Raw genomic sequence first — 23,776 nt, 5'->3', positions numbered from 1 at the left:
CAGCTTTAAAACACTCAGTTACCTTGCCCCCTCCTACCTCAATCTTGCTACTCTCCTACTACAACCCAGCCCTCACACTTCCCTCTTCTAATGCTAACCTTCATGCTGCACTTCGATCTCCTGTATCTCTCCACCGACCGCTCTCCCATGACCTGCCTCTGGTCTGGAATACCCTTCCTTCTCATATCTGACAGAAAAATTACTCTCTCCGACTTCAAAGACTTAATGAAAGCACATCTTCCCCAGAGGACTTCTCTAAGTTCTCTTTTCCTTCTCTTCAATTCGCCATGACTTGCTCCCTTTATCCATCCTACCTTCTAGCCCCACAGCACTTATGTACACATTTGTAATTTATTTATATTAATGTCTGTCTTCCCCTCTATACGTTAAGCTCATTGTGGGCAGGGAATGTGTCTGTTATATTGCTATATTGTACTCTCCCAAGTGCTTAGTACAGTGCTCTGCATAGAGTAATCATGCAATAATTATGATTGACTGACTGTACTAATCACTTGGGGAAGTGCAGTACAACAGAGTTGCTATACATGTTCCCTGCCCACAAAGATCTTACAGTCCAAAGTCTGGAGGTACATTAAAATAAATTGTGTATATACACATGCATGCCATGGGGTTGAGGGTTGGGTGGTTATCTAGTGTTAAACAGATCCAAGTGTAGGAAACCGAAAGGGAGAGAAGCAGTGTGGTTTAGTGGAAGGAGCATGACCTTGGGAGTCAGAAGGACCTGGGTTTTAATCCCAGCTCTTCCACTTGTCTGCTGTGTAAACTTGTGCAAATCACTTAGTTTCTCTGTGCCTCATTTAAACCTCATCTGTAAAATGAAGATTAAGACTGTGAGCCCTATGTGAGACAGAGACCTTGACCAACCTGATTATCCAAGATCTACCCCAGCACTTGGTACGTTGCCTGATACATAATAAGCACTTACCAAATACTATAAAAAAAGGGAATAGGGAAAAAGAGGGCAATAATCAGGGAAGACCTCTAGGAAGAGATGTAATTTTAATAAGGCTTTGAAGGTGGGGAGTGATGATCTGTTGTATATGAAGGGTAAGGGAGTTCAGGCCAGAGAGAGGACTTGAATAAGGGGTTTGTGGTGAGATAGACGAAATCTAATAAATTGGTGTTGGAGTGACAAAATGAGCGGGCTGGAAATCTTAGAGTTAAGGTAGGAGGGGGGAAGCTGAGTGAATGTTTGTAAGTCTTATTGTAAGGCATTTCTATTTGATGCAGAGATGGATGGGCAACCACTGGACGTTCTTGAGGCGTGAGAAGATGTGGAGTGAATTTTTTTTTAAATCTTCTAAGTAGCAGACTGAAGGATGGACTGGAGTGTGGAGAGACAGGAGCAGGGAGGTCAGGATCACCATAGTAGCAGTTTGGATGGAAAGGAAAGATGAAATTTAACAATATTGTGAAGTAGAACTGAGGATTTGCTGACATAATGGAGAGATGAGAGAGGATAGCACCAAGGTTATAGGCTTGTGGGACAGGGAGGATAGTGGTATTTGTGGTGGTATTTAAGTGCTTTGCCAGGCACTATACTAAGTACTGGAGTAGAGACTAAGTAATTGGGTTGGACACAGTCCCTGTCCCACATTGGGCTCACAGTCTTAATCCTCATTTCAAAATGAGGTAACTGAGGCACGGAGAAGTGAAGTGACTTGCCCAAAGTTACACAGCATACAAGTGGTTTAGTCAGGATTAGAACCCAGGTCCTTCTGAATCCCAGGCCCATGATCTCTCCATTAGGACACACTGTTGTCTCTATGGAGCCTCTTCTTTATTTGGTCCTGGCAGAAGCGTGAAGGGCAGTTGACAGTTGGCACAGGTGGTAGCAGCAGGGAGAGTTTCTTCGCTCTCTGCCCTAGTTGTTTTGCTCTGCTTCATGCTGGGCTACATGGGGTTTTTGCTTTGTCAGATTGCTGCTCTGCCATGGTGCTGGTTCTGCAGTGTTTTGATATACTCGAGAAATACTTTAATAGATAGGATTCATTGAACACCGACTGGGATCAGAGCACTGTACTAAGTGCTTGAGAGAATGCAGTGACTCATCTCTCTCATTCAACCCTCATATTTGGTCAAATCCTATCCATTCTACCTTCTCTCAGGTCACCAGTGACCGCTTTCTTGCCAGGTCCAATGACTTCTACTCCATCCTAATCCTCCTCTACCTCTCTGCTGCCTTTTACATTGTGAGCTACCACTTTCTCCTTGAAGTATTAGCTAACTTTGTTTTCATTTACACTGTCCTCTCCTCGTTCTTCTCCTATCTCTTTGGCCATTCATTCTCAGTCACTTTTTCAGCCTCTTCCCCTGCCTCCTAACCTCTAAGTGTGGGGTTACTTCAAGACTCAATTCTGAGGCCTCTTTGATTCTCCATTTACAGTTACAATCCCTCCCCTTGGGAAACTCATTTGCTCCTTCATCTTCAACTATCATCTCTATGCAGCAGATTCATAAATCTGTATCTCTGGTCCTGACCTCTCTTTCCCCACCTACCACTTTTTATGATATTTGTTATGTGCTTACTATGTCACACATTGTCCTAATCACTGGGATAGATACAAGTGAATTTGGTTGGACACAGTCCCTGACCTGCATAGGGCTCACAGTCTAAGTAGGAGGGAAAACAGGAGAATTGAGAAGCTGCGTGGTTTAGTGGAAAGAGCATGGTCAGAGGCCATGGGTTCTAATCTCGGCTCCACCACTTAACTTCTTGGACAAGCCACATAACTTCTCTGGGCCTCAGCTATAGCATCTATAAAATGGGGATGAAGACTGTGAGCCCCATGTGGGACAACCTGATTACCTTGTATCTATCCCAGCGCTTAGAGCAGTGCTTGGCACATAGTAAGCACTTAGCAAATACCATTATTATTAACTGAGGCACAGAAAAGTTTAAGTGACTTGCTCCAGGTCACACAGCTAGCATTTGGTGGAGTGGGATTAGAACCCAGGTCCTCTGACTCCCAGCCAGGACTCTTTCCACTAGCCATGCTACTTCTCTGCAATCTCACATTTCCTCCTGCCTTCAGGACATCTCTTCTTGAATGTTCTGCTGACATATCAAACTTAATATGCCCTAAACAGAACTCCTCATCTTTCCACCCAAACCCTGGTCTCTTCCTGACTTTTCCTTCACCATAGAAAGCACCACCATCCTCCCTGGCTCAGAAGGCCCTCAACCTTGGCATTTTCTCATCTCATTTCACCCACATATTCAGTCTGTTACAAAATGCTGTCAGTTCTACCTACACATCATTTTCTAATCCACCTTTTCTTCTCCATCCAAACTGCCACCATGCTGATCCAAGCACTTATTCTATCCTGCCTTGCCTACTGCATAAACCTCTTTGCTGACTTTCCTTCCTCTTGTCTTTCCCCACTTCACTCAGTACTTCACTCCAATGCCTGGATCATTTTTCTGAAAACCTGTTCAGTTATTATCCCCCCACTCCTCAAAAACATCCACATAGAAAAGGACCACCACCATATCGAAAAGAAACTCCTTACCATTAGCTTCAAGGTGGTCAATCAGCTCTCCCCATCCTACTTTACCTCATTTTTCTACTACTACAACCCAACCCACACACTCCATCCCTCAAGCACCAACTCTGCATAGCTCAATCTTTTCTATCCCATCCAGGCCCTTGCCATGTCCTCCCTTGAGCCTAGAACTCCCTTTCCCTTCCTATCTGTCAGTCCACCACTCTCCCCCCCTTCAAAACCCTCTTAAAAATCTCATTTCCTCCAAGAGGCCTTCCCTTATTTCCCCTGTCTGCCCTTCCCTTTTTATCTACCACAAATTTGACTGTGTACCCCTTAAGCACTTGGATATTCACAGCCCCATGCCACTTATATAGCTATCCTTATTCTCTACTATTTTGTCTATTATTTATTTTAATATCTGTCTCCCCGTGTAGACTGCAAGCTCCTTGTGGGCAGGGATGGTGGTCTTCAACTCCATTGTATTGTACTTTCCCAAGAGCTTAGTACAATATTTAGCACTCAATAAATACTACTGATTAAAGGATGGCTTGCCACTGGCATTTTTAAAGAGAGAAAATGAAAGATTAGGAAGACTGGATTAGAAATGAAATTTCCTAACACTTGTGTTTACTCTTGCAGTTATTTTATGCCAAATCCCTTTCATGGTAATTTTCAATAATCTGTGTTAGTTCTTTGGTTTGGGATAGTGAGAAGCTACTGGTGACCCTCAGCTTGAAATTCTGGCCAAAAAAATCCCCGCAGAGTCACTTTAGGAGTGTCTACAGCCCAGTCAGCCTCTGCTGGGTGATAAAGCCCTCCCTGTTCTCCATACTCCTAAAGCAGGTTTGGGGTTGTTAACACTCAGTACACTCCAAATTCTGACAATGTGTCACTATCTTTCCAATGATGCCCAGGCATCTCCCCAAAGGTGAAATGGTTATCAGAGACTATCATCCCCTTCCCGGGGCTGGCTACCGGAAGTTTGCGGAGCATGTACTTCCTCTACTTCCACGGCTTCCCAGGTCCACGTGTCTCCCAAACTCTCGGACACCAAGATCTGAGAGCTCAATAATGTTTAATGGTTTTTCAATATGGTAGCAGTGAATATAATTCCAATTTGAACTGCCTTTCACTGATGTTTCACTTCCCAGAATCCTCTGTACTTCTTTATAGGTATTCCAGGGCACGTGTTCATCTGGTTCTTCCCCTCTTCTCACAAAGTGTCCTAAGTTCTAGTCTCACTCTCTCCAAATATTTTGGATGCAGAGTTTCTTAGCATCCTTTATTTAAAAAAATTAAAGGTATTTGTTAAGCACTTACTATGTCCCGGACACTGTTCTAAATGCTGGGGAAGATACAGGATAATTGGGTCAGACACAGTCCCTGTCCCACAGGGCTCACAATCTAAGAGAATAGGTTTTGGATCCCCATTTCATAGATGAGGTAACTGTACTGAGCACTGGGGTATATGCAAGCTAGTCATGCCGGACATAGTCCATGTTCCACTTGGGGTGCTCAGTCTTAATTCTCATTTTGCAGATGAGGTAACTGAGGCACAGAGAAGATGTCATTTTCCCAAGGACACACAGCAGACAAGTGGTAGTGCTGGGTTCAAAGCCCAGCTCTTTCTGATTTCCAGGCCTTTGCTCTATCCAATAGGCCACACAGCTATTTTCTCCCCCTTAGGGGCAGGAACTTCTTCTGGCTTACCTTTTCCCCTCACAAATACAGACACCAGCCAGACTGTCCATTGCAGATAGTAATGGCAGGGAAAGAGAATGTGTAACTGATGATGCGTGAAGGAATTCACCCTTGAGATGGGGCACGTAGATGCTTTGGTTGACTGGCTTTGCTACCTTCTCATCCTTTAATTGTCATAGAGCTTTGTCACTTTGCTACAACGAAAAATGAATCTGCGGGCCACCATGATTCCAATTTTAAACTTTTGATACAAAAAAAAAAATTGTGTGCATCTGTAAAGATAGAAACATGAGAGCACCTTCAAGCTAAATTGTCTGGATGGATGTTATTTGTTCAAAAGAAAGCCCTTTAATGGGAATCAGATTATGGAAATTCCATTCACTAATAAGATGAGAGACTCCACATAATTAACTTACCATCTGTTTTATATATGTTGCATGAGATTGATATCTGCCCTCAACATACCTGACAGATTTATGAGAATTATTTTAATGGTAAATAATATAAAACACATTTTACAAATTACTATATAACATTTGAGAAGATTGTGAGTATATTTTGTACTGTTAATATTTATCTGAAGCCCTTGACTTTTCACACTCCTGGTTTGCCTCCTGTAGCACTCATGAACATAACTTTCCACTCTTTTGCCTCCTTTTAGCTGTAACCTATTTCAGTGTCTGCCTTCCAAATAGAGTATAAAAGCCTTCAAGGGCCAGGATCATGTCTACTAACTCTGTTCTATTCTCCCAAATATGTAGTACAGTGGTTTGCATAAATTAAGCACTCCATAAATACTCCCAAATCCACTGAGTGTCCAATTGTAATTGTTTCTTTATCAAATCCCACAATGCTCAGATGGGTGAGCACTCACTGCAATCTCAAGGGGATAGTATGTGCTGAGCACTGTACTAAGCACTTAGAAAAGCACACTACAACCGAATTATCAGACACATTCCCTGCCATTAAGGGGTTTATAGTCTAGAGGGAGAGGCAGACATTAATATGAATAAATAAGTAATTTATAATACATAATTTAAAGGAGCAGGAAAAGCCTTTTTTTCAGCATAGCATAAGTTATACTTTTGGAATTTATTATCATGGGACGTTATACAGACAGAATACATTGAATTTCGAGAGGATTTGGAGAAATTCATACACAAGAAGAAATATGGGGAATGTTATAAGGAAAAGTTAGGGATATTGGAATGCTCAATGAGATTTAAATAGCTCCTTGGACAGTGAGTCTAAGATGGGTGGCTCAGAGAAAATAAAGAGATGTTAGAGATGGGGAAAGGTATAACAGGGGAAGGGAATACTTTTCCATTCATTCAGTCGTATTTACTGAGCACTTACTGTGTGCGGAGCACTGTACTAAGCCCTTGGTAATTACAATTCAGCAACAAATGGAGACAATCCGTGCCCACATTGGGCTCACAGTCTAGAAGGGGGAAGACAGACATCAAAACAAGTGAACAGACATAAATAGCATCAATATAAATAAATAGAATTATAGATATACGCACATTAATAAAATGAATAGAATAATAAATATGTAGATATATACACAAATGCTGTTGTGCTGGGGGAGGTAGAGCGAGTGGGGGCAATGGTGAGGAGAGGGGGAGCAAAGGAAAAAGGGAGCTTAGTCCAGGAAGGCCTCCTGTAGGAGGTGAGGCTTTGAAGTGGGAAAGTATGTCAGTTTGGCAAATTTGAAGAGGGAAGGCATTCCAGGCCAGAGGTAGGATGTGGCCCAGTAGTCGATGGCAGGACAGGTGAGAACGAGACCCAATGAGAAGGTTAGTGGCAGAGGAGCGGAATGTGCAGGCTGGGCTGTAGAAGGTGAGAAGGGGTGTGAGGTAGGACAGGCAAGGTGATGGAGAGCTAAGAAGCCAATAGTGAGGAGTTTTTGCTTGATACGGAGGTTGACAGGCAGCCACTGGAGATTTTTGAGGAGGGGGATGCCCAGAACCTTCCTGTAAAAAAGGTATCTTTTTGAAAAGACACAATAGTTGAAGTTATATCCATCCCCTTGTCAGGTCTACAAAAGTAAGAATGAAGTTCATAACTCAGGGTTATTAGTTGTCAGGGCTCTACCTCTCCTCTCCATTCCTGACTCAAACTTAATTAAACATTTCTGCTCTCGACTTGCACAGCTCCCAGAATTAATTGCACCTGTCAACGAAATCAATTGTTGTCTCGGCTTCTCTGGCTTCCTTCCAGCTTTGTCGGGTTTTTTTTTTCTTTTTCCTTAGCAGTGATGTGATTGCAAGAAGCAGAGCTTCCTGTTTTGTATGGAGCACTGTATTAGAATGCTAATTAAATTGATAATGGGCTAAGTAGTTCCCCTTGAGATATAGGAAAATACAAGGGAATCAAATTTAAAATTGAAAACCACAAGCATGATGAAACAGAAAGCTTAATAAGAAAGAAAAGTTTATTTTCCTAAAAGAAATGCCAGGGGCCAATGAGGTAATAGTCATTTTGTGAATTTTGTTTTTGTGCAAACTTAATCTATATCGCTTTTATTGAGATGCCTAGTGCAATTCGAATAAATTGCACTAAATTATAGCTGTCTTTTCATTGTTATTAGCCAATATTTGAAAATACCAACCCTGAACTGTTACAAGATATCCAGACTTTATTGTGACATCAACCTATGGCATAATTGAACCTTTCTGTCACATCTATTTTAGGTGACTGCTAGGAATATTTATAGGCTTCTATTTTAAATTTGCCAAATGACATGGAAGGTAAAGCTGGGTTTTTTTTTTTTTACCCTGTGAATCTGTAATATATTTATAGCAATAGCACCTGCAGTTAAGTCAAATCTTCCATGTAAATTCCTGATTCTGAAAGACAATGAGTAAGTTATACATGATACATTTGCAGTCCAATCCGACCCATTTAATGATCTAAAGAGGATCAGTTTTTTAACATGTCCCTCCTCTTCTTCAAAGTCATTCTAAATTGAAACTTTCTCCATGAAGAACCCAGTGATCAATCCCCCTCAACACAAGTGCTCTTCAGATCATTTGAGCTCATGAGTCACCTCAGCATTCGTGTATAATCCATTCTATAAGGAGCTGGCCTGAACTCAACCCTGGTAATGATGATAGTATAAATTATGTGCTTACTGTGGTTTTCTTTTTTGATGGCATTTATTAAGCACTTAATATGTGCAAAGAACTGTTCTAAGCACTGGGGAGGTTACAAGGTGATCAGGTTGTCCCATGGGGGGCTCACAGTCTTAATCCCCATTTTACAAATGAGGTAACTGAGGCACAGAGAAGTGAAGTGACTTGCCCTAAGTCACACAGCTGGCAGTTGGCGGAGCCAGGATTTGAACCCATGACCTCTGACTCCAAAGCCCAGCCTTTTTCCACTGAGTCATGCTGCTTCTTTAGCACTAGTTCCAAGCACTATACAATGTTCTAGGGAATATACACGATAATCAGGTTGGACTCAGTCCCTATCCCACACTGGGCTAATGGTCTAAAAAGGACGGGAAACAGGTAATGAAATGGTCTTTTACAGATGAGGGAACTGAGGCAAGAGAAGTGAAGTGACTTGCTCGAGGTCACAGAGCAGGCAAGTGGTGGAGAGAGAATTAGAACCCAGGTCTTCTGAATCCCAGGTCTGTGGTCTTCCCACCAGATTACACTGTGAGCCCACTGTTGGGTAGGGACTTTCTCTATATGTTGCCAACGTGTACTTCCCAAAGGCTTAGTACAGTGCTGTGCACACAGTAAGCGCTCAATAAATACTATTGATGATGATTACACTGCTTCTAGTTTAGGAATGGAGGTTCTTGAGAAGCAACATGACTTAGTGGACAGAGCGTGGGCTTGGGAGTCAGAAGGACTTAGGTTCTAATCCTGGCTCTGCCTCTTGTCTTGGGCACTTCACTTCTCTGTGCCTCAGTTACCTCATCTGTAAAATGGGAATTGAGTGTGAACCCCATGTGGGACAGGGACTGTGTCCAACCTGATTAACTTGTAGCTACCCCAGGGCTTAGAACAGTGTATGCGCTTAACAAGTACCATGATTATTATTACTATTTTTATGAGGTTTGAGGGGTAAATAATGGTGATCTGCAAGAGATGGAGAGGCACCCTTGCCCATATGGGCTTAGACTGGGGATGGATTGTGCCATCCAGGCCTGACTCCACTTTCTGCTGGCTGTGGCATCATTTCAGAGGCTGGCTTCTTACCTTCTTTGTTTCCCATAAACTTCCTCACTACTGCAGTTGCTTCTTCCTCCCCTGTAAAGCCTACACTTATAGCATATAATAATAATAATGATAGCATTTGTTAAGCACTTACTATGTGCAAAGCACTGTTCTAAGCACTGGGGAGGATACAAGGTAATCAGGTTGTCCCATAAGCACTTAGTACAGTGCTCTGCACACAGTAAGCACTCATAAATACATTTGAATGTAGGGTTCACAGTCTTAATCGCCATTTCACAGATGAGGTAACTGAGGCACAGAGAAGTGAAGTGACTTGCCCAAAGTCACACAGCTGATTACTGGCAGAGCTGGGATTGAACCCATGACCTCTGACTCCCAAGGCTGGGCTCTTTCCACTGAGCCATGCTGCTTATATTCATTCAATCATATTTACTGAGCGCTTACTGTGTGCAGAGCACTGTACTAAGCGCTTGGGAAGTACAAGTCGGCAACATGTAGAGATGGTCCCTACCCAACAACGGGCTCACAGTCTAGACGGGGGAGTCAGACAACAAAACAAAACATGCAGACAGGTGTCAAAATTGTCAGAATAAATACAATTACAGCTATATGCACATCGTTAACCAAATAAATAGAATAGTAAATATGTACAACTAAAATAGAGTAATAAATCTGTAAAAACATATACAAGTGCTGTGGGGAGGGGAAGTAGGTAGGGCAGGGGGTAGATGGGGAGGAGGAGAGGAAAAAGCCTTAACCCAGCCCTCTCCTCTGCCAGACAGCCCTCTCCTCCCTTATTGACACCCATGCCCATCATCCCCGTCAGCTCTTCCGTGCATTCAACTCCCTTCTCAGGCCCCAGGTTCCTCCCCCTCCTCCTTCCCTCACCCCCAACGATCTGGCCTCCTACTTCATTAGTAAAATTAAATCCATCAGTTCTGACCTCCCCAAAGTCACTACCCCCTTTTCTCCAACCCCCCGGCTTTCAACGCTCTCCACTACTCTCCCATCCTTCCCAGCAGTATCCTCAGAGGAGATCTCCTCCCTCCTCTCAAGTGCGACTACGGCCACCTGTGCTTCTGACTCCATTCCCTCTCATCTTATGAAATCTCTTGCTCCGTCCCTTCTGCCCTCGTTAACGTGCATCTTCAACTGCTCACTCTCCACTGGTTCCTTCACCTCTGACTACAAACATGCCCACATCTCCCCCATCCTAAAAAAATCCTCTCTTGACCCCATCTCACCTTCTAGTTATTGCCCTATCTCCCTCCCACCATTCCTTTCCAAGCTCCTTGAATGAGTCGTCTGCCTCGAATTCCTCAATGCCAACTCTCTCCTCGACACCCTCCAATCTGGCTTCCGTCCCCTACATTCCACGGAAACTGCCCTCTCAAAGGTCACCAATGACCTCCTGCTTTCCAAATCCAATGGCTCATACTCTATCTTAATCCTCCTTGACCTCTCAGCTGCCTTCGACACTGTGGACCACCCCCTTCTCCTCAACACGCTATCCAACCTTGGCTTCGCAGACTCCGTCCTCTCCTAGCTCTCCTCTTATCTCTCCGGCCATTCATTCTCAGTCTCTTTTGCAGGCTTCTCCTCCCACTCCTATCCCTTTATTGTAGGGATTCCTCAAGGTTCAGTTCTTGGTCCCCTTCTGTTCTCGATCTACACTCACTCCCTTGGTGACCTCATTCGCTCCCAGGGCTTCAGCTATCATCTCTACGCTGATGACACCCAAATCTACATCTCTGCTCCTGCTCTCTCTCCCTCCCTCCAGGCTCGCATCTCCTCCTGCCTTCAGGACATCTCCATCTTGATGTCTGCCCACCACCTAAAACTCAACATGTCCAAGACTGAACTCCTTGTCTTCCTTCCCAAACCCTGCCCTCTCCCTGACTTTCCCATCACTGTTGACGGCACTACCATCCTTCCCGTCTCACAAGCCCGCGAACTTGGTGTCATCCTCGACTCCGCTCTCTCGTTCACCCCTCACATCCAAGCCGTCACCAAAACCTGCTGGTCTCAGCTCCGCAACATTGCCAAGATCCACCCTTTCCTTTCCATCCAAACCACTACCCTGCTCGTTCAAGCTCTCATCCTATCCCATCTGGATTACTTATCTGCCTCCTCTCCAGTCTTTCATCCTCCTGTCTCTCCCCACTTCAATCCATACTTCACACCGCTGCCCGGATTGTCTTTGTCCAGAAACGCTCTGGGCATGTTACTCCCCTCCTCAAAAATCTCCAGTGGCTACCAATCAACCTACGCATCAGGTAAAAACTCCTCACCCTGGGCTTCAAGGCTGTCCATCACCTCGCACCCTCCTACCTCACCTCCCTTCTCTCCTTCTACAGCCCAGCCCGCACCCTCCGCTCCTCTGCTGCTAATCTCCTCACCATGCCTCATTCTTGCCTGTCCCGCTGTCGACCCCCGGCCCACATCATCCCCCTGACCTGGAATGCCCTCCCTCCGCACATCCGCCAAGCTAGCTCTCTACCTCCCTTCAAGGCCCTACTGAGAGCTCACCTCCTCCAGGAGACCTTCCTAAACTGAGCCCCCTCCTTCCTCTCCCCCTCCTCCCCCTCCCCATCCCCCCCACCTTACCTGCTTCCCCTCCCCACAGCACCTGTATATATGTATATATGTTTGTACGTATTTTTTACTCTATTTTGTTTGTACATGTTTATTCTATTTATTTTATTTTGTTAATGTGTTTTGTTTTGTTCTCCGTCTCCCCCTTCTAGACTGTGAGCCCACTGTTGGGTAGGGACCGTCTCTATATGTTGCCAACTTGTACTTCCCAAGTGCTTAGTACAGTGCTCTGCACACAGTAAGCACTCAATAAATACAATTGAATGAATGAATGAATGAAAAAGGGGGCTCAGTCTGGAAAGGCCTCCTGGAGGATGTGAGCTCTCAGTAGGGCTTTAAAGGGAGGTAGAGAGCTAGTTGGCAGATGTGTGGAGGGAGGGCATTCCAGGCCAGAGGTAGGACGTGGGCCGGGGGTCGACAGCAGGACAGGCGAGAACAAGGCACATTGAGGAGGTTAGCGGCAGAGGAGTGGAGGGTGCAGGCTGGGCTATAGAAGGAGAGAAGCGGTGTGAGGTAGGATGGGGAGAGGTGATGGACAGCCTTGAAGCTGAGAGTGAGGAGTTTTTGCTTGATTCGTAGCGGAGATGAAGATTTGGTTGTCATCAGCTTAGGGATGATAGTTGAAGCCGTGGGAGTGAATGAGTTCACCAAGCGTTTGAGTGTAGATAGAGAACAGAAGGGGACCAAGAACTGACCCTTGAGGAACCTCTACAGTAAGGGGATGGGAGGGGAAGGAGGAGCCCGCAAACGAGACTGAGAATAAATGGCCAGAGAGATAAGAGGAGAACCAGGAGAGGACAGAGTCTGTGAAGCCAATGTTAGATAGCATATTGAGGAGAAGGGGATGGTCCACAGCGCCAAAGGCAGCTGAGAGGTCGAGGAGGATTAAGGTAGCATAGGAGCCATTGGATTTGGCAAGGAGGAGGTCATTGGTGACCTTTGAGAGGGCAGTTTCGGTGAAGTGTAGGAGACAGAAGCCAGATTGGAGGGGGTCAAGGAGAGAGTTGGCGTTGAGGAATTCCAGGAATTCTTATATGCAGGAGCAAGGGGCTGGGAAGTAGGGGGATGGCAGAGGTGACTGTTGTTCCACTTAGAGATTTTTCTTTTCAGCCCTGTGTGAAATCTTTTCCCCCAAACCCAGTAATAGTGTTCTTGCAAACCTCTGGGTTATCCTGGGCTATTGTGTATTCAATTATGTCAGTAGTAAGTAAGGGAGTAAATACTAGATTAGTGTGCTCAGAAACCTGTAATAGTACATGGTATTTTTTACCACTGAAAGAAATTCATGACATTCAGGGTTGTTAGGTAAGATGAAAACTGGATTTACACCCATTCCTGATAGAGGTTCATGTTGTTATAACCACTTTACAGTGTCATTATGAAAATAATATTCCCTGATTCTTCCTTTCATTATGCATTCATATATACACACACATCCAGAAATTGAAATGATCATAACACAACTTTGAATTTCTTATAATGTAATGTCTGAGATAGATATTGTCCCATGTTTTCATTATAAACACATAATGCAGGGTTTCCATGTAAATCTCTCAATCTGAAAGGCAATGAGCAAGTTATACATGATATCTTTTGATGTCTAACCCATTCCGATTAGTGATCTAAAGAGGATCTGTCAGTTTTCCAGCATGTCCCTCCTCTTCTTCAAAGTCATTCTAAAATGAAACTTTCTCCACAAGGAACCCGGTTTATTATAGTATAAATAACTTCACTAGGCCTAAAGAGAGCATACAAGTGGTCTAGTCTTAATGTCTTGGAGCATTTCACATTAATGAGCTAAACTGAGTTACAATCCTTTTTTATTCCAGAGGAGTGGTTAAGAGAAATATTTGAATTGACTAGAAAGAGGAATTAATGTTTATAGATGCCCTTTTAGATCTTATATGAACCCTCAAGTTAAATATGTGGCTTTTAAGGATAAAGTTCAAGAAAATGCTAAAATCAGTCTTCAAGTCATTTTTATTAATCTCCATCCATGAACAACCCAAAATATTTTTGTCTTCCAAGGAGAAATGTTGGGGAGGTACGTGAATACTGCAGAAATTTAAAATATGCTTTTGTTTTAGGCTATGGCACAGAAAGAAGATATGGAAGAAAGAATCACTACCCTTGAAAAGCGCTACCTCAGTGCCCAGAGGGAATCCACCTCCATACATGATATGAATGATAAACTCGAAAACGAACTGGCAAATAAGGAGGCAATTCTTCGTCAGGTTGAGTATTTATTCATTCGATCGTATTTATTGAGTGCTTACTAAATGCAAAGCACTGTGCTAGGCGCTTGAGTATCCATCATGATTCCATTCTGATGTTGTGTGGTACCTCACCTTTTTCAGAGGGTGCCTTTGGGGCCACCTGGTTCTGTAAAATAACTGTGCTGGATGATGTTTCTCCTTGATGTGCTATAGCGGTGTCCATTAGTAATAATAATAGTAATAATTGCGGTATTTTTTAAGTACTTACTATGTGCCAGGCACTGTACTAAGCGCTGGGGTGGATACAAGTATAATTGGGTTGGAAATAGTCCCTGTCCCACATGGGGCTAACAGTCTCGATCCCCATTTTACAGATGAGGTAACTGAGGCACAGGGAACTGAAGTGACTTGCTTAGGGTCAAATAGCAGACAAGTGGTGGAGCCAGGTTTAGAATGCTTCTGACTCCCAGGCTGGTGCTCTATCCACTATGTCATCACCAGCAAATAAAAAGTTTGTCATTGAACCCACTGGAATGTGGTGTAGAGCTACTCTGTGAAGAAGATCTTAAACTACAGGTTCCTGTTAAGAATGAATTGCATAGAAAAAAAGCAAACAAAAAATGAACTAAAGCCAAAACTAATTACCCCACAAATTTTAGGTCTGTCATTAGCTAGTTCACCAATGATTGTGGCGACTGGGACATATGAAGCTACATTAAAATTAGCATTCTGCCTGTTGACCCCAGAATTTTGCTTTCTGATTTCAGATGGAAGAAAAGAACCGGCAGCTGCAGGAACGCCTAGAACTGGCTGAACAAAAGCTGCAGCAGACAATGAGAAAAGCTGAGACGTTACCAGAAGTAGAGGCTGAATTGGCTCAGAGAATCGCAGCACTTACTAAGGTAATAGGGCCATTTCAGAAACGTGCACCAATTGAGTGCTATTTCCATACTAATTTCCTCACTCCCGAACAAAACCAGAATGCTAGTTTCAACTTCCTTTGGTGTGGAAATATTTTTTATGAACAAATAATGAAATCCCAGTCTAAAGTTTCCAAAAATTGAGTTATTGGCATTTTTATATACTTTGATTGCACCATTCTCTAGTTAGGTCTGTATTCATATAGACAGAATATAAAATTTATTGTAATAACAATGGCCTTTGTTAAGCACTACTATGTGCAAAATACTGTTCTAAGCACAGGAGCACTGTTCTAAGTGCTGGTATATAAACATCCCCTCAAAAGCAAATAACTCAAGAATCATGTGGTCATAGCTATTTCTATGCATTAGTTTCTCCATCAAATAATTATGGAGAATAGGAGGTTGAAATTATCATTTTAACCTGTGCATAGGACATGGAAAAACTAACATAATTTACATTGGAATCAAGAAAGTTAATAAAAATTGCAGGTAATCTGAAAAAAAAATTGAAGTACAAGGAAAAGGTATAAAGCTATTGAGGAGTCAAAGCAGTATTTCCGTTTTGGCAGTTTCTTATGCAACAGTTTCTAGCAGATTTTTAAAGCCTATGTCAGATTTTGAACAATTGACCATTAAAAACAACTATATTGGCAGTGTGTAATTATTCTTTATATTTTACAGCCAAATGGAATGAATCCGTTTATTCACATACTTCGAAGAATAGATGAAAAGGTTTTGGGTTAAAGCTATACTAATTTTATCTAATTTGTCAATAGGACTTTTATTATAACTTAAATGGAATGAATTTTGTAGATAAGTAGACATAAATAGTGGAACCAATCACCAATTTAGAAAGGAGCATTTGTAATTTCTATCATGAAATCAGGTAGCCTTGCTTATTGACTAGTGATTTATGGCTTTTCACTGCTGGTAAGTTGAACTTGTGAGCAGTTCCAGTAGAAAGTGACTGTGCAGGTTTTGTTTTTTTGTTGTTGTTGTGTTTTTTCCCCCATTGGAAAAAAAAAAAAACAGTGATAAGAACTTATTCAGACCTGAAGAGCATTGGGCAACTATTTACAGTTGAAGTCTGAAGAGAAGATTGAAATGCTTATAAAGGAGAGATTTAATGACAACATATTATGTTTAAAATGAAAAAGTGACCCTGAAACTATAAAGAGGCACTATAAGGAATAACGTTCCTTATAGTCAAACAGATAACAGTTTAGGAGGAAGGTGTAAGGAAGCATGGCTCTATCAAAATAAAAGGAAGCTAAGGTACCGATGATATTTTAATTCTTTGGTAAAATACTTAATAATGAATTATTAATTGAAATTGTTATACTTGTGCTTATGCCTTTCATCTAAGGAGAGCAAAGAACTTTACCCTTCACTATCTCTTTGATCCTCCCGACTTTCCTAGGAGGAGGTAGGTGACTTATAGAAGGAAACTTGCCTATGTGGAATTTCTAAGGAATGAAAAAGCATCAATCTAATCTTAGCCGAGGCATCAAGAAGCTACTGAGTTTAACGTTCATTAAAATTTTGACCACTTCTAGTATGGTGGGTCAAACTGTGGATCGGTGATAAAGGTCTTTCTACCAGTAAATACATGTAAATTTGATATGTGCGGAGAATAGATTTGTATAGGATTGCTATAAGCAGGTTTCTTGTCTGCTTCTTCGTCTACATCCTTGCTTTCTTCTTCACCCTAAGTATGATAAATTAGCTTCTCCTACAGATCTGTGACAATGAGATATTCTGTTCCCCTGATGTTTCTTCCTATCTTTCCTACTCCTTATTTCTTTTTTATTCAGCTCTACCTTCTGAATCCCTTTCTTTGGGTGTCCTGTCTTGCTACTCTTTTTATGCACTCCCTACTAGGATCTCTAACTATTGTTTCTGTGAAATGGCTTATATTGCCTCTCTATCCTCAATTCTCTACTTCTGTCTAGGCTTGTATTTCTAGTTGATCTTGGACTCTCTCTGAATAGGCTGTGATCAACCAGCAGAGTGTAAACTACATAATTCCTGGTATTTTGGGCCAACTTCTTTCTTCTTCCTTATTTTCTGACACTGAATATAATAATGTTTCCTGTTCCTTCAGAAATAGAAATTTTGAGGTACTGCTAGTTTGTTGGAAACTCACACATCCTTGTGGAATGTTTTTATTTGGAAAATCTATCGTTCAATTCATATTCTTATCCTTCATCATTTTAACCATATAGTACTTCTACTATCTAGTCACTCAAAATGATAATAATTATAACAATAATCATAAAAGTGCTCATGTTATGCCACACACTCTGTTAAGGGGTAGATGCAAGATAATCAGACCAGATATGGTCTTAGCCCTACCTCTGGTTCACAGTTTAGGAAGGAGGAGGAACAGGTATTATAATCTCATTTTACAGGTGTGGAAGCTGAGGCACCAGGATGTGAAGTGGTTTGTCCAAAGTCACGTAGCAGAAAAGTGGTGGAGTTAGGATCAGAATCCAGGTCTCCTCCCTCCCAGTCCTATATTCTTCCCACAGAAGGCCATTCTAGATGACATAGTAATCCTTGTTCTCCATCCCAGGTATATTGTCCACTTTGTCTAGATTTTCCACAACCTTCTTGTTGCCTTCACATTTTGGCTTGATTTTTCAGTCTGGCAATCACCTCAGCCTACATTTCTTCACTGATCTTGCCTTCCTCTACTATTCACTCTCATCATTCGTCTCAAACATGTCAATCAGCAAGCTCTTTTTCTCTTTTTCCATGCATTTCCCACTTCCTCTTCCCTTCTAATCCACTCCCACAGTTTCACTTTAGAATTCATCTTTTATCAGGGAAACTCTTCTCTATCCCCTTTGTACTCCCCAAAGTCACCTGGTTTTGGTAATGCCAAATACTAATCTATCATTCTTTCTGAATTCATCTTCCCTACCCTTGATTCATGATGTGACTGGTTTTGTAATTAGACTGCAAAATCCCCTTGGCAAGAACAGTATCTATTTATCCTCTGGACTACAACCTCCTTGTGGGAACGTATCTACCAATTCTGTTACATTGTACTCTCCCAAGCGCTTAGTACAATCCTCTGCACACAGTAAGTGCTCCATAAATGTGATTGTTTGATATATGTCTGCTCTCAGAATAGTGCATGTTTCTGGACTTGAAAAAGTGTAATAGCAGAATAATAGTGCAGCAGTTATAGAAGTGTGATCAGTTCATGTTAGCTTTGAGTTAAAGTCAGGAAGAGCCCACAGAATAATTTCAGGAGTTACATGAGTATACCTTTTTGTTTTTGCTATTTTGTAGCTAGGCCTGGAATGATTTTGGATGTACAACGTAAAAGAAGCAACTAACTTTTGTGATGAAAAAACAGCAAGGTGCATGTGGAGGATGCAATTTTGCAAATATTGGGACCTTTTGTTTTTGATTAAATACTAGACCTTGAGGTTGTTATATATTTAATCTTGTTTGGAGATGTGTTCTTAAAACTGTATTTTGTGAAGGCAATCAAATGCCTTCAAGATTGTTTAATTTTATTCTGGTTTACTTTTTTCCTGCATTTTAAAAAACTTGATAGTAAAAACTACATCAGTACAGTGTTGATAATACATATTCTAAATAAACAACTTGGGAAATGGTTGCTTTCATAATTATTTTACTAACTTGAAATTGAAAATGTTTACCTTAAAGATTCTATTGAGGCTTGTAGGTGAAAGTTGTTCATAAATAAATGATATGCAGTGTGATTGATACTATTGAAATTTCAGGTACTTCGTGGGCCTATTTCATGCTGTTGTCTTCTCTGCATTAGAATAATTTAATGGGAATTGCTATTCTAATAATATGTGCATTATCTTTTAATGTTTATGTCACTTTGATCCTGATATAATGGTGCTAAACACTATCAGGTTGCCAGTATTTATGTTTAAAAGTATATTTAATTATAACATTATTATATGTAATTTGTTCATGACATACTAATATAATAGAATAATTTGGCAGTGTCTTATGTGTTAAACATTTGGTGTCTGGTAACCGGTCAGTCAACTCAAAGATGATTTCACTGTCTGAAAGGCTTGGCATTCAGGCACTCTATACTATCTATTTTCTTAAGGATTTATCTGTATCTATCAATAGCAGCATATTCAATATAAAACCCAGTTTGTAGACTCAGAAAGTAGTGAAATTTCATAGGCAAGTATGTAAGACAAATAGTTTATTTTCAGGTAGTAGAAAATAGAATGATGAACTCCAGGATGGATACCAAAATTTATTTAGTATATTCACAATAGCTATGTGTTTTCTTACTGAAGAATGACAGTCCTATTTATCTCTAAAAATTGCGATTATAAACCCTGCAGTATAGGTTCTTCCATTGTTTGTAAAAATGAATAATATCCCTCTTTTTGCAGTTTTTTCTAAAGAACAAATCCATTTGATCAAATATTATAAACACATCAAAATATTCCTATTCAGTAGAAGGAAGGCCATTTTCATTTCTACATAATGATAGAAAACCCCCTCCCCACCCCCCAAAAAAATCTTTTAACATTGGCCTCTCAGAGACATATTCTGGTGTTTGGTTTCCCATAATTCCAAATATTACATTTGACTCTGTTAGCCAAAGTTGCTTTAATCCATTCTACAGTAGTCTCACATCAGCCAGTCATCACTAACTTTTAACTTCTGTACCTAGATTGTTAGCTTCTTCATCATAACATCATTTTTCATTTATATACATCAACTGCATCATGTTCACCAGATATCAGTGTAGTTCTCTCCACATAAAATTATGTCGATTGAAATATTAAATTTAGTCACACTTTTCTTTTAAGCATTCTGTGCTGTGTTATGTTCAGTGTCAGTGTCTTTAGTTCTGATTTTTCAATTTTGTCCCTCTCCTTTTCCTTGACTCGTTAGTCTGATCCAACCTCTTCTACCTCATCCGATGATTATCAATATGTTATGGAAGCTAAACTACAAGAATTGATCTCCATACGTAGGAAGGTAGTCCTACTGGACTTTACTTTCTATCGCTAAATAGAATCCATTTGATTTTTTTCTTTTCATTTATAAGAATTATTTTACTTTTTTTATTGATAATCAACCATTGTGCAGTTCAGTGCTTCAGGAGCTTAAAATTTTACAATGGCAGGTTTGTGTTCAAGCCATGCACAGTCTGCATGTTACATTTGGCTGATTTCATTGCTCATAAATAACTACAATGTTTTGCTGATGCTTGAATGCAACAGGCCTCCGTAGCTGACACATTTCAAGCGATGCTGTCCAGCTGCCTGTTTAAATAAAATTTATTTTTTGAAAACTAAGTTTGCAGTTAGTAGTAGCTTGCTTTATGTTTTCTTTAAGATTTTCTTTGAGAAAAAAGGTAGCGTCCTCTTGCATTTCAGACCAGTTCTTCCATTTTTCTTATAGGCTGAAGAAAGGCATGGAAATATTGAAGAACGCATGAGACACTTGGAAGGTCAGCTTGAAGAGAAGAACCAAGAACTTCAGAGAGTATGTGCCTCGACAGACTGCCATGGCTTCACTATACAGTGCATAATACCCAGTACATAATAAATAATAATAATAATAATAATTGTGATGTTTGTTAAGCACTTACTATGTGCCAGGCACTGTACTAAGCGCTGGGGTGGATATAACCAATTCGGGCTGGACACAGTTCCTGTCTCACATGGACCTCACAGTATTAGTTCTCATTTTACAGATGAGGTAACTGAGGCACAGAGAAGTAAAGTGATTTGCCCAAGATCAGACAGCGGACACATAGCAGAACCGAGGTCCTTCTGACTCCCAGGCCTGTAATCTATCCACTAGGTCACACTTTTAGTCAAATATCTTCAACTCCCAGCCAGTAGAATCATTCTTGAATCAGAATAACAGACGTGTGTGTTGGGGCGCAGAGAGGGAGTGGGTGTAGGGGGGGAGGACTGAGTATGTATTAATATGCACATCCAGTTTGACCTTTGCTAATGCTTAGTTGAAGCGATTGGCATACTAGCAATCTGTGATTTTTTCAACTGATTAATCATTTGTATTTATTGAATACTTACTGCTCTGAGAACCTTGGGAGAGCAGCATGGACTAGTGGATGGAATATGGGCCTCGGAGTTTAAAGGACCTGGGTTCTAATCCCAGCACTGCCACTTGCCTGCTGTGTGACCTTGAGCAAGCCACTTAACTTCTCTCTGCCTCAGTTCCCCCATCTATAAAATGGGGATTAAGTCTGTGAGCTCCATGTGGGACAGGAATTGTGTCCAACCTGATTTGCTTGTATCCACCCCAGTGCTTGGAACAGTGCTTGAGACACAGTAAGCCCTTAACAGACACCATCATAATTAAGTAGGTCGGCCTGAACACTGCCCTCAAGCAGATTACAATCTAGTGGGAGAGACAGACATTAAAAAAAAATCACAGGTAAGGGAAGAAGCATCAGAGTATAAAAACATGAACAGAAATGATGTGGTGGTGGGGTGAGTGGCAGAGTTCTTAGAGGGTATGGATGCAGGTGTGTAGGGGATGCAGATTGCACAGAGGTGAGGGGTTAGCCATGGAAGGCTTTCTGCAGGAGATGTGAGTTTAGTAGAGCTTTGAAGATGGAGTAAATAATAAGAATAACAATAATGATGGCATTTGTTAAGCGCTTTCTATGTGCAAAGCACTGTTCTAAGCACTTGGTGAACTGTAACGACAAAATGATAAATAATGCCCATACTTATCAATCAGTGGTATTGAGCACTTACCATGTGCGGAGCTCTGTTCTAATACAACAGAATTAGCAGACCTGTTCCCTTAATGAGCTTACAGTCTCCGGCATATAATTAGAACAAGGCAAAGGTACGTGTTTAGGACTCTGTATATGTGTTTTGTTAAACATACTACTGTCTTCACTTAGAAGGGCATATGTCTATGTATTTTTATATTGGAAATGATCACGTTTTGTTGTTTCCTTTCATGTTTCCTCTTCCTGGATATAAGGCTAGACAGAGAGAGAAGATGAATGAAGAACACAACAAAAGGTTATCCGATACTGTGGACAGACTTCTGACAGAATCCAATGAACGTCTGCAGCTGCACTTAAAAGAAAGGATGGCAGCTCTAGAGGAGAAGGTAATGAAATAATCAGAGGGGACAAAGTGTAGTCCACTTTTTTGTTCATGGAAATCCTTTTCAGATCCTATAATCCTTGGGCCTGGTCCATTTACTTTCACGAAATATCTAAAGTCAGTCAATCAATCAGTGATATTTGTTGAGCGCTGTTTACAGAGAATTGTACTGAGCATTTGGAAAGATATGATATAATGGTATAATGGAGTCACTAGACACACTTGTTGCCACAGTGAGCTGAATTTCAAATAACATTGTTTATAAGTGCCAGGATTTAGAGGATCTGCCTATAGATTTTCTGCCCTGCAAGTAGAAAATTTCATAGAAGATTGAATATTATACATCAGAAGAAGAGTATTATTGTCTACTCGGAACAGGCAGACACATATTCCTGTTTGGCTCCAGTTGTGTTTTGGTCCTCTGAAAATATCATATACCCAGCATTCAGTGAAGCACAAATGAAAGCAAACAATGAGTTTACAGTCTTTTAGACTGTGAGCCCACTGTTGGGTAGGGACTGTCTCTATATGTTGCCAATTTGTACTTCCCAAGTGCTTAGTACAGTGCTCTGCACATAGTAAGCGCTCAATAAATACGATTGATGATGATGATAAGCCAAATAGCTCTCTACTGATTGGCCATTCTGCTTTCAAGAGAAGCAGTGTAGTCTAGTGTATAGAGCACAGGTCTTGAGTAAGACTTATCTGGGTTCTAATCACAGATTTGCCACTTGTCTGCTGTGAGACATTGTACAATTCATTTAATTTCTCTGTCCCTCAGTTACCTCATCTGTAAAATGGGAATTAGGACTGTGAGTTCTATATGAGACAGGTACTGTGTCCAACCTGATTTTCTTTTATCTACTCCAGCACTTTATTACAGTGCTTGGCATATAGTAAGTGCTTACCAAATGCAATAAATAATAATAATAATAAACACTGGTTTTCTTCCTACTGCTATATAAGGAATACACCCATAAAGTGTTCTGCTTGACCAATTAATCTCAGTTTGCTTCCTTACAGACTAGTGGTGCAGATTTCAAGTGATACTGGCTAGTCTTCCAAATGTATATGACTCAGTATAGTGTTTTTGTAGTCTGCAAATTGTAATTTTACTCATTATTTCATCAAATTATTTGCAATTCTTGGATGAGATCTGCACCTTGCCAGTCTCCAAGGTCTATCATGAGAAGCAACATGGCCTAGTAGATAGAGCACGGGCTTGGGAATCAGAAGTACCTGAGTTCTAATCCTGACTTTGCCCCTTGTCTGCTGTGTGACCTTATGCAAGACATTTTATTTCTCTTAGCACAGAGCCTGGCACATAGTAAGTGTTTACCGAATACCATAAAAAAGGACTCAAAGACATGAGAACTATATCAATGTTAAGTAGATTTCATTAATTCAGAAGCAGAAGTAACAAAAGAGCACGGTGCTGGGAAAACCTGGGTCCTAATTCTGTCTCTCCCACTCTACTGTTTTCTGACCTTTCCTAGATCACTTACCTTCCTTGTGAG

At 41.2% G+C, this 23,776-nt stretch overlaps 1 protein-coding gene across 4 annotated transcripts in view; it reads left to right on the top strand.

The window, feature by feature from the left end:
* Nucleotides 1-23,776, top strand: part of PPFIA2 (PTPRF interacting protein alpha 2) — a 455,622-nt gene that overhangs the window by 334,153 nt on the left and 97,693 nt on the right. For 3 of the 4 annotated variants that reach the window (XM_038756973.1, XM_038756972.1, XM_038756974.1), the window contains 5 exons: nucleotides 14,087-14,233; nucleotides 14,983-15,117; nucleotides 20,053-20,139; nucleotides 20,566-20,649; nucleotides 22,132-22,263. In XM_038756973.1, coding sequence (XP_038612901.1) covers nucleotides 14,087-14,233; nucleotides 14,983-15,117; nucleotides 20,053-20,139; nucleotides 20,566-20,649; nucleotides 22,132-22,263 — 585 coding nt within the window. The remainder of the gene's footprint in view (nucleotides 1-14,086; nucleotides 14,234-14,982; nucleotides 15,118-20,052; nucleotides 20,140-20,565; nucleotides 20,650-22,131; nucleotides 22,264-23,776) is intronic. The other variant, XM_038756975.1, reaches the window with a different exon arrangement.

This window comes from Tachyglossus aculeatus, chromosome 14 (genome assembly GCF_015852505.1).
Source record: "Tachyglossus aculeatus isolate mTacAcu1 chromosome 14, mTacAcu1.pri, whole genome shotgun sequence".
Classification (NCBI taxonomy): domain Eukaryota; kingdom Metazoa; phylum Chordata; class Mammalia; order Monotremata; family Tachyglossidae; genus Tachyglossus; species Tachyglossus aculeatus.
Note: the sequence above shows the minus strand (reverse complement) of the source record. Positions and strands in the feature narration are given on the sequence as shown.